At 22.6% G+C, this 12,124-nt stretch overlaps 4 protein-coding genes across 4 annotated transcripts; 3 read left to right on the top strand and 1 right to left on the bottom strand.

Annotated features, from left to right (window-relative positions):
- Nucleotides 1-823: 823 nt before the first annotated feature.
- Nucleotides 824-1,582, bottom strand: PY17X_1337000 (conserved Plasmodium protein, unknown function; the record flags this gene model as incomplete). The annotated part of the gene is made up of 1 exon (XM_022957164.1): nt 824-1,582. The coding sequence occupies one exon, from the start codon at nt 1,580-1,582 to the stop codon at nt 824-826; it is 759 nt and encodes a 252-aa protein (XP_022813627.1).
- A 1,247-nt stretch (nt 1,583-2,829) lies between these two features.
- On the top strand, nt 2,830-3,324 carry PY17X_1336900 (translation initiation factor IF-1, putative; the record flags this gene model as incomplete). Its single annotated transcript, XM_022957163.1, has 1 exon — nt 2,830-3,324. The coding sequence occupies one exon, from the start codon at nt 2,830-2,832 to the stop codon at nt 3,322-3,324; it is 495 nt and encodes a 164-aa protein (XP_022813626.1).
- A 2,024-nt stretch (nt 3,325-5,348) lies between these two features.
- PY17X_1336800 (zinc finger protein, putative) lies at nt 5,349-7,688 on the top strand (the record flags this gene model as incomplete). The annotated part of the gene is made up of 1 exon (XM_719554.2): nt 5,349-7,688. The coding sequence occupies one exon, from the start codon at nt 5,349-5,351 to the stop codon at nt 7,686-7,688; it is 2,340 nt and encodes a 779-aa protein (XP_724647.2).
- Nucleotides 7,689-9,157: 1,469 nt separating this feature from the next.
- On the top strand, nt 9,158-11,302 carry PY17X_1336700 (uncharacterized protein; the record flags this gene model as incomplete). Its single annotated transcript, XM_719553.1, has 1 exon — nt 9,158-11,302. The coding sequence occupies one exon, from the start codon at nt 9,158-9,160 to the stop codon at nt 11,300-11,302; it is 2,145 nt and encodes a 714-aa protein (XP_724646.1).
- Between the last annotated feature and the right edge of the window lie 822 nt (nt 11,303-12,124).

The following is a 12,124-nucleotide window of genomic DNA, read 5'->3' as shown; positions in this document are numbered from 1 at the left end:
TATATGCTTGTTATATCATATTATATAGGCATTTTTGATATGTATGCACATATATTTTATACTTGCATGTTATTTGGGGCTTGAAGCTCAATTGATTTTTTATAGGATATGTGCGCCTATTTGCTTATTCCATATATTTTCAAACCTTTTAATCGTACCCCCACATATTATACACATGATTAGGCATTTCCGAATGTTACAAAAATTTCTCTTTTTGATACCGATTTGTATCAAAGTATGTATATATATTTATATCAATTTTTTAAGTGATTTAATAAAAAAATAACAAATGTTGTTTATCTTCAATTTGACAAAATATATTTATATAAAAATATAAACATAGTTAGTTTTGTATTATTTTTATTAAAAAACGAATAATACGCACACAAAAAAAATACAGCATAGCATGTGATCATATTCACACATACATGTGCTGTTCAAAAGAAAAATATTATCATTAAATTTCTATTAAAAAAATATAACTTTTTCCAAGCATCGAAATTCATTGCTCAAATAGTAATTTACACGTGTGTTCATACATGCAAATGTAGTTAATATAAGGATCTGTTACTGTGGCAACTTCTTATATGGGGTAAAATATTGTAATAAAATAATTATCAAAAATATAGCATACAAGTGATAATAATTATGTATATATCTAAATATATAGAACTTTGTATAGTACGGTTTTATGTTATATATAGAGATATTCCTCGTGTGTCATATTTTGCATGCTCTCATTATAGTAAGATTATAATTCCATACAAAATAATACATGAAAAAAAGTGTATATTGAATGAATAAACTTAAATAGTGTAGACAGCTACCTGAACATAAAAAAAACAAATATACAAAGAGCTATCACAATTGCTAAAATTATAGTTTTCTTTAAATTATAGTGTTTAATTTTTTTTAATATTTTTTTTATCTGAGGTATATGGGTATTAATAATATTAATTTTTTTTATTTGGTTAACAATATATGAATTTTGTAATTTTAATTTAATATTAGTTTGATTCCCTATAGATAGAATATTATCTAATTCACTAAGAGAATATTCTAATGCACTTCTTTCTTTAAATACATGATTTACATTATTTATATGATTACTGATATTATTTCCATTTTCTTTATTAAAATGGTGTGTGAGAGAATTTTTTTTTTTATATAGAATATTATTATACATACATATTTTATCTAAAATCGCTCTAACACTTTGAAGTTGTATTTTAAATTTATCAAATATACTTAAATATCTAGAAATTTCTAAAGCATATGTTTTATTATGACTAAAATAATTTTGCATTATTTGTAAATTTTGTATCCCTTCTTTATGTAAACTTTCTAGCTGTTCGACTTTTTTTTTTTTATCAGAAATTATTTCACTTAATTCATTTTCTTTTTTTTTATATAGATCATTTTCATTATAACTAAAATTGTCTTTACAATCACTTAAAATTTGCTCAAAATTCATTTGGATATTTTTAATAGTTTTCTTATATTCTCTGTATCGAATTCCTTCGTTATACTTATATATATCATCTTCACCATCATTGTTTATTACGTTGTAATTTTTCTTCATTTTTTCAAGCGGCTTTTAAATTTGATAATTTTGTCCCATGTATACAACTCGAACGAAAAGGTACATATGTATTATATATGTAAAATGTATCTGTTTGTTTTCTATTATTGACTTAATGCGGTGATATTATTTGGTCGTCCTTTTTCATTTTTTTTTATTCGAAATAGTTTATGCATAAACATTTCCGAGTAAAAAAAAATTACATTATATTATTTTCCCTATAACATGACCCATATATATATCAAATTATAATAACATATTGAGAGAACAATATTTTGGTGATTATAAAAATGTATACATATAATCCTTCTTTATTCGCTAACGTTTTTAATTTCAATTTTTCAATAAATGTACTTAAGGAATACGGAAAATACATATATCTTAAATATGGTAATAAAAAATAGGACATAAAAATATACAAATATTTTTTACATGATGAATAATCCCTCCAAAAAACAAAAAAATCACCCTTAAATATATGAACAAATAAAAGCTGTATCAAATAATTGATATATTGGAAAGCTAGTAACTTATTTTTAAAAAAATTTGATCATAAAAAATATTTCCTTTTTTCATAAAACTTATAATCAAAATTAATGTATAAGATTAAGCGAATATATATACGTAATAATATTATTGCAGTACGGCAAAATGATTACATACTTCACAGCGGGAAAAAAATAAATGAAACAAAAAAATTGAAGATAAAAATAAGGATGAGATAAAAATTATTTATTTTATGATATATATTTTTAATTAATATAAGAGGGTTCGTATTTCCTCGTCATATTTTTTTTTATTTTGTATACAATAATATAATACACAGTTAATTATAATACATTGTGCATTCGTTTGGGAGGAAAAAAATACAATTTCTATAATTTTTTATATAATCTTTAAAATCGAGACTGATATATATTTATTTACTAATTATGAGAAAGGCTACAAGATAGTGCAGAAGGAAGAATATATATATCATATTTTTATTTTTTTAGTTAGAGGATTAATAAAACATATTATTGTAGCAATAGTATGTTTTCCTCCAAAAAAAATGTAAAAAGGAAAACTAATAGTGTGTGATTTTTTTGGAATATTTTCCAAAAGGTAAAGAGCATCACTTATATATTTTTTATTTGGACACAATATACAAAAGTTTGCATAAGCAAGTATTGTAGTTATTTTTTGTTAGTTTGATAAACTTGTAACATTATATATACAACAACAGAGTTAATATCCTAAAAACATACATGTATTGTAATTTTATTTTTATGATATTTTTTTTATGTGTATTCCATTTAATTTATTTAACAAGTGTGGTAAGTTTGAACAAAAATTTCTTTATTAATAATGTTGGAAAATTGGATACATGTCTGACTCCCAACATGGGAATTTTAAATAAAAGAAAATTATCCTTATGTGATAAAAAGGAACAAATGATTAAAAGGTTTATTTTAAAAGATAATAATCTTAAAAATAGCATTATAAAAAAAAAAAAAGAAAGTGATGTAATCGAAATGAATGGAATAGTTGAAGAATGCTTAGCAAATACAAATTTTATAGTTAGTATTAAAAATGGGGAAAAATTTTTATGTTTTATTTCTGGGAAATTAAGAATTAATAAAGTTAAAATTAATTTAGGAGATACTGTTAAAATTCAAATTCATAAATTAAATTTCGAACAGCGACGAGGAAAAATTGTTTATAGATATTTACAGCAAACTCCAATTAAGCGTAAAAAGTAGGGAAATATAAAAACATAGGAATAGCAAATGTTGAAATATAAAAGGGTATAATTTACAAAAATATTAACATGCTTTTTAAAATAAACCTTACTAAAAAATGACATTGGCTATTATTAGTGCTATACCTTCACACACAATTTATCATACCATTTTCTCACCATTTTATGAACAAAAAATAAATTTTGAGGTTTATATTAAAGTAATAGAAATAAAAGTTAATTGAAGTGGTAAGGAAAATTTCAATGTACATACAATTCTTAAATATATATATATATATATATATATATGAAATTTGTGAAAATTAATGAATCCAGATAAATATCCTGATTTAGACATAAATTTCTTCGTTTTGATATTCCAACGAAAAATAATAATTTTTTATTTTGTTTGGCAGCAAAAATATTGTCTCGCTTTATATATAAATGAGACTTTTTGTTTTTTATTTGAATTTTTTAAATGTAATACTCCTAGAACAAACATAAAAAGGTTTCTAGTATAGTATATGTATTTTTTTATTTATTATTTATTATTTATTACTTATTACTTATTTATTTTATTTTTTTTAATTATGTGTAATAAACTATATTTGGCATAATCTGCTATAGAATAATTCGCATTTCACTATTTTGATAAAGTATTAGCGTAAAAAAAAAAAAAAGAAAGACATACAAATATGACAATTACTATAATCGGATAAAAGCATTATAATATTTATTTTATATAATGGAGAACTGATAACTATTATTTTGAATAAGATATAATATTGATTAGTTGAATATCTTTTGAACATCAGACATATGAAGCAATTATATTTATAATAAATATTTTCTATACATTCTTAATATATGAAAAATTAAAACAATAATAATACAAAATATCTAATCCCCACTTAAAGGTTATATATTTTTTTATTATAATATATATGTACGTATCTTTAAATATGAACAAATGATGACTTATTATAAGGAATTGTGACATATTAATATTTGCGCATATAATAATATGTCCTCATATTTATTAATAAAAATAGTGTTATATAAGTTATACTGCTTATATATGTATTTACAAAATGATAATTGATTTGAAATCTTTGCTAACTTAAAAATTCGATATAAAAATAAAACATATTGGGATACATATGGCTTGTTTTTATTTCAAACAATCATTATTTTTTTTAAATACTCCAAATGTATAGTACATATTTTTGAACTATGTAGTTGTTTACTATATTCACATAAGCATAAATATAATATATATATACATATGTAATATATATTTCTTGCCACCTAAATTTTACAGATACCATTGTTTATTATTTTGCTACATATATGCATTTTTTTCATTTTTGGAAACTATATATGCCTTATTAAAAAAATTTATTTCTTTTATTATAATTTATTTTAATTAATATATATTTTTATTTATTTATTTTATAGCTATTATTTTTATTATATATATAACAATTTTTTTTGGGGGGGTATTATCATCATTTTTAAGGTATACATAATTACATACTACATATATTAATGTACATTTTTTATATGTATCATATATGATAAATGTTATATAATAATATATATTTATTACTATAGTGAGTTGTAGTTTGATTTATCTAATTTCCCTTCTCATATTTGTGTATATATTATATATAATATTGCTAATTGCATAATGATTTTATAATATACATTTTTTAGCTACTTTGTTTTTTTCAATCTTTTATTACTTTCGAATGAAATATCCCTAGTTATGTTTTAAAGTTTATTTGCAAAATAAAAAAGGTTATAACAAAGAGGAAACAATTAATAATAGTAACTATAGTGCGTACAAAATAAACAATACATATATATTATACTATATCTATATGCGCACTCAATCACATCAATACACACGTATGTATATATACATGTTTGTAGAGCAAAAACAGCTAGTCAAATAAGTAAGGAAATACGCAACGATATAAAAAAAGAAAGACCGAACAAAACAAGTAAACATCGAAGTATATCAAAAGAGTAAACACATCGAAAATGAAAGAAAGTGATGATATAATATCAAATGACAAAAAAAGAAAAAGAGGGGAAAATGAAGAAGAAACTAAAGACGTTAGTAATAAATTAAAAAAAAAAAACATTGAATTTGAGAGTGATGAAGAATTTGAAAAATATTTAATAAATCATTTTAAAAAAGAAAAAAATAATAACATAGATGAATATGTATTTTCAGACATAATAAAGAAATTTTATAACGACATAAAAAAATATAAAACAATAGATGATATAGCAAATGAAATAAAAAATTTAGCTATTGAAAGTATATCAAACAATTTAGAAATCATATGCAATAATGAATGTACTAGTTCTTTTTTTATCGAAAAATATCGAGTCAAATATATGAATGAACAAGCTGAGTTAAATATTAAATCTGCTCAAAATAATTTTAAGGAATTTATGATATTATATAATAATGACAATTTTGATAATTTTAGCTTAGAAGTTAATACAAACATTGGAGAAGAAAAATCCGAAAATGACATAAAAAAAAATGAAACTCAAAAAGATTATATAAAAGATGAAGAAGATAAAAATGAACAAGTTGAACATAAAAAAGATGGTGATAATGACAATGTTAAAAAAGAAAATAATACAAATGAAATAATGACAAAAGAAAATATATACCAAATTAATATATGGAAAGAAAAAATAAAATGTAAAATTGAAAATGTAAATGAAAATAATAACATATTAATAAAAATAGTAAATTATTTATCAACTATTGCTTTACATGTAGATCATATACCAACTAGAATAAACAAATTTGATATAATAAAAAAATTAAATGAATTAGATTATGATGCATTGAATATAAATATATGGGATACATATAACAGTAAAGAAATAAGACCATTTTCTTTATCAACTTCTCCATCTTTTCATAGAAAAGCAAATATATATTTTAAAAAAAGTACTAAAATGAATGACTTATTAAACCTTTTACGTGAAAAAGCACATAGTATTAATATTCGGGGGTGGAATTTTAATAATGTAAAAAGAAATAATTATCACTATTTAGATTTTAGATTGTGTCCACCTATATGTTCACATGATGAAAGAATAAAAGTAGATTATAAATATGCTAAAAACATTGTTAGGAAGTTAGATAGATCATGTCATATTGACTCATTATTTATACAAAGCATAACAGAAGAAAACAATTTTGAAGATAAAAGAAAAAAAAGAAAAACAGAAAATGAGGCACAAGAAAAAGATATCCCAAAAGAGGAAACTGTTTCAAAGGGTAAAGGTACGGGAAAAAAAGGAGGAAGAAAAAAAAAAGATAATAATGATGAATCGAACAATGCAAACGATCTGGACAATATAGATAAACTCGATGGTGAAGAAAGTTACATTATTGAAATAATTGAAGAAAACACAAATTTAGATACACGAAAAAAATTAGACATCTTAATTTTGTATTTAAGATTTGTTCATAACTATTGTTATTATTCTGCTAGAAAATTTAATACATATGATGAAATGGTTAGAGAATGTGGATACTTTTATTTACGAGTTAATATGGATAATGCATTTTATACAAATTTAATTCCAATTTTTTATGAAAATTATAATGTTAAGAAATTAGGGTATTATATGAATGGTAAAAACAGTAATATTCATTCCTCTGGAAATAATAAATACAATTTAATAAATGAAGTAAATCAGAGCGATAATTTTAATAAAGGTGATGATGAAATAAATGCAAATAAAGAGATACAACTACTAAAAGATAAATTCTTTAAAAATGAAGAAATATCTTACTGTCAACTTAAATGGGTTGCAAAATTTGATCAAGAAGTTAATGCAGCAATAAAAGAAAATTATAACGAAATAATTGATATCGAACAAACTAATGAATTTAAAGAAATATTAAATAAGGGTTATATATTAAAAAAGGAATGTAACACTGATAGTGGTATAAGTAAAACAGAAATTAGATGTGCAAAATGTATGAAACTTTTTAATAACATTACTGATGTACCTAATCATATTTTTATTAAACATAATCAAATTAAAATGAGATTGATTACGGAAACTGAAGTACAAATTATGCAAAGATATTTTTATAAAAGCCCTCATAGTTTTAACTTTTTTTTTATGATGGAAAAAAAATATAATTCTAATAATTCTAAAAATTATTTAAATAATAAAAGTACATATTTTAAGAAAAATAACTATAAAAATCAAAATTTTCATTTACTCACAAATAATTCAAGAGACCAATACAAAGATTTTGATGATCCAAATGCAAATTTTTTGGATAATGTAAAACAATCTTCGAAAAAAAATAGCGATTTTTATGATGACACATAAAATTATTCCCATAAAATCAAGCAGTGCCCAAGTCACAATTTTACACACCGCTTTTAATTACAATATTTTATAAACTTATCATACTCTTAATATAACCATTTTTTGTCTTTATGCTGCTGCATGTTTGTTTATTTTATTTTCTATTATTACCTTTTATTCTTTACGTTATTTGGTTTAATGTGCATACTCAATAACGTCTTAGAATTGTGGACCCAGTCCAAATATATTCACATATATACGCGTATATGTGCATATATCATTATTGCGTTTATATATATATATACAGAAAAAACTTTAGGATATTTTTTAATACTTTCCATTATTATATAATGATGAAAAAATTACAAATTATAATATATATATAAGTTGTAACAAAAAAGGAAAAGGAGAGTTCTAAAAAAGTTCTTTGATTTTATTATTCCAAAATCGCATTACATTTATTTTTTTGATGTATATAAAAAAAATTGCCTATCCTAGAAGTATAGACATAATCATAGTGATTCTAGGAGATCGTTCATATGGATATATGCGCATGTATGTATATAAATGTATTTTTATATGGTATTAAAAAATAATGTTGTTTCCTATTATTCCTGTATTGTATACGAAACACTACAAATATATATACAATAGTCATGAATTATATATTTCATAAGACCCTCTGTTTTGCATAAATCGACCCAAATCACTTTATACAAAAAAGGTACGTAAACATGTTTTTATTTATCCATTTGTTTATTTTGTCAATAATATAAAGGATGGCAAAGCCTGTTTGCTGACAAATTTTCAAAACAAAATTTAAAAAAATAAACATATATATATATACATATATATATATATATATATTGCATACATATTCAAAGTCGTATTACCCCCAGTTCATTTTACGTATTAATGCGAAATTATTTTTAAATTTGTTTAATCGAGAAAAAAAAGTTAAAAAATTAAGTAAAAAAGAAATAATAAAACAAAATTATTAGTTTTATTTTTTAATATATATATATAATATATATTATAATTATTTCGGCTTCCTAATATTAATATATATTTCTCTCCTATACATATGTACAATATATACATATATATATATTCACACGGGTACAAAGGAATTTTTTTTTAATAAAAAAATAAAAATAGTAAAGAAAATTTTCATTTGGAATGAAATTGATAAAATACTACATCCGTTTTTGTACCATGAAAATAATTATAAGAAGTAGAAGGAAAAAATATATAAATTAAATAATTCCATTACATTTTTGACCATCAAATAATATATACCCTTTTTAATATGGATGAAAAATAAATTAGAATAAAAAAAAGTATGATAATTTATGATGAAAAGAAGAAATATTAAAATAAACTAAGAGCAAACAAATGCCAAATCAAAAATTAATTTCATATAAAAAAGATAACGTATAATACGTTATATAACCATATAAATATTTCTACCATATCACACGTGTAAAAATATGTTTAGAAAAGTAGGTAACTATTTTAATAGTAAAACAAATGAAACAAAAAATGAAGTTATTAGTAATTCGTCGGAACTAGGCAATAAAAATGATGATACTAACAATGCTGAACATGAAGAAAACATAAATAAATCTGATAATAAATTAAATGACAATGCTAAAGATAGCAATAGTGATAATAAAAAAAATAATTCTGATCAAATAAATGAAAATGAAGAAAAAAACAGCATATTAGACAAAAAAACAAATTCTGACTTTCAAGAAAAAATTAAAATTATTAAAGAAAAATTAAAATCAAAAGAATTTAAAAATGAAAAAGAAAGTGATGATAAAGATAAGGGAAGTGATAAGGACATAAGTAAGGAACGCAATAAGGACAAAGAGCGAAGCAGAGACGATGATAAAGATAGACGAAGACACAAAGAGTTGCCAAGTAGTGATGAAGAAACACATTCGTCCAAAAGAAAAAGAAGAAGTAAAGAAAGGAGGAGAGATAAAAGTGTGGAAAGAAGAAGAAATAGAAGTAAAGAAAGAAGCAGACATAGAAGCAAGGAAAGAAGCAGACATAGAAGCAAAGAAAGAAGCAGAAATAGAAGCCGAGACAGAAGCAGAGGCAGAAGTAGATATAAAAGAAGCAAAGGTGATAGTATGAGTGATAGTGATAATGAACGGAGTCATTATAAATCAAAAAAAAGCAAAAAATATAAAAGCTCGTGGGATAATAGTGATAAAAATTATTCTGATGACAGCACAAAAGAGAGAAAAAAAAATACACATGATAAAAATGATATATCAATGTCAGAAGAAGATACTAAAAAAGAAAATAAAGAAATAAAACCTAAAAAAAAAAAATCTAAATGGGATACAGTTGATGAAAATTTACTAAAAAATAATATTTTAATAGATAATAATAATTTAAGTGGCGTATTACAATATCAGCGTCTAGGTTTAAATGGGAATTTATTACAAGGTAATAAAGGATCTCAATTAAATAGAAATCCATATGAATTAGAAGGAGATAAAAAACAGAGGAAATTATATATAGGTAATTTACCTCCTAATTCTAAGCAAGAAGAAATAGTAGAATTTTTTAACAATACTATATCTTCAATAATAAAAGGCTCAAGTTTAGAAGTAAAAATTGGAGATGTTCAATTATTACCAGTAGTAAAATGTGAAATATTTAATGCAGATTCTAGATTTTGTTTTCTTGAATTTAGAACAATGGATATTACATGGTTATGCTTAAAATTAGACTCAATGTCTTATAATAATTATTGCTTACGAATAAATAGGCCCCATGATTATATGCCCCCCCCTGAAGGGGATCCAGCTTTAACAGTTGTATTCCCAGATATTGATATGGGATTACTTGAAAGTTTTAAACCGCCTAAAATAGCACCAGTAAGAAGTACAGGAGATGATGATAATAAATTATACATACAAAATTTACCACATGATTTAAAAGATGATCAAATAATGGATCTATTAGGCCAATTTGGAAAATTAAAAGGATTTAATATTATTAAAGATCTAAATACAGGATTAAATAAAGGTTATGGTTTTTTTGAATATGAAGATAGTAGTTGCACACAAGTTGCTATACACGCTTTAAATGGTTTTGTATGTGGAAAAAACATCCTTAATGTTAAAAAAGCGACTTTTAATAAAAATTCAAATAATGCCCCCAATTCAAATAATATAGCTTTAGCTAATAATGTAGACGTTCCTGTCTCATTATTGCCAAATTCGATTTCTCAAAAAATTTTAAGTAATTCAATAATAGGTTTACAAATTCAAGCATCCAGAAAAATTGGAGAAAAGTCATCAAGAGTAATTCAGCTAACTAATGCTGTATTTCAAGAGGACTTAATTATTAATAGCCAATACGACGAAATATTAAAAGATGTAAAAGAAGAAGCTGAAAAATATGGACCTTTACAAAGTATTGTAATCCCAAAGCCTAACACCGATTTATCTTATACAGAAGGAGTAGGAAAAATATTTCTTCATTATGTTGACGAAACAGCAGCAAGAAAAGCTCAATATATGTTTAATGGTCGACTATTTGAAAAACGGGTGGTTTGCGCTTCTTTTTATTCAGAAGAAAAGTTTTTGGAGGGAAAATATGTCTTATCATAAGATTAATTTGTCCAAATTTATAAACATATTCGAATTATATCATTATATATCTATTTACGAATATGTGTTCATGTATACAACTTTATATTTTTTTTTTCATGATTTTGTATTTTTTTTTTTATCTAAAAATTGTATATATATATATACACTAACTATATATATAAACATATCGCATAAGAGTATATCGGCTTATGCCTTAAACGATATCTGAATTTGTCGAGCCAATGTTTCTTCTCGATTCGTTCCTATTGGTCTCAATATACACACAACAATGAATAAAATAAATAATATATTCATTTTGTTTTTTCCTCGCTTCACACCCCCTTTAGCATGAATGTCATAATCTATCATAAAATATTATTGACTTTAAAAAGAAAATAAAAAAAAATAGGAATATTATCACAAATAAGAAAAATATAAATATTATATAGCATTTAGAAAGAGTATCCAATAAATGCCTTATATATATTTATCCCAACAGTATAATATCCAGTTTGTTCGTTATTTTTTCTTTTTTATGTTCAAATATCACTACATTTTTAATAAATTAACATTCATATTACGAAACAGATTATTGTCATTTTAACTGCAATGTATATACAACAGTAAAAAAGGAAAACCATAATTTGGCTTATCCATTTTTATATCAATGATATATTTTTTTATAACACATAGTCTATCGATGTTGTATCTTACATATACCTATCACGAAAAATTGACGAACTATTTAAATATACATATATGATATTCGTATAGTATTAAATCAAAACGTATTATTATATTCAAAAGGTACGGGAAGTTTCTTTTTTTTCTTTTTTTAAT

The sequence above is a fragment of the Plasmodium yoelii genome (genome assembly GCF_900002385.2).
Source record: "Plasmodium yoelii strain 17X genome assembly, chromosome: 13".
In the NCBI taxonomy this organism is placed as follows: domain Eukaryota; phylum Apicomplexa; class Aconoidasida; order Haemosporida; family Plasmodiidae; genus Plasmodium; species Plasmodium yoelii.
Note: the sequence above shows the minus strand (reverse complement) of the source record. Positions and strands in the feature narration are given on the sequence as shown.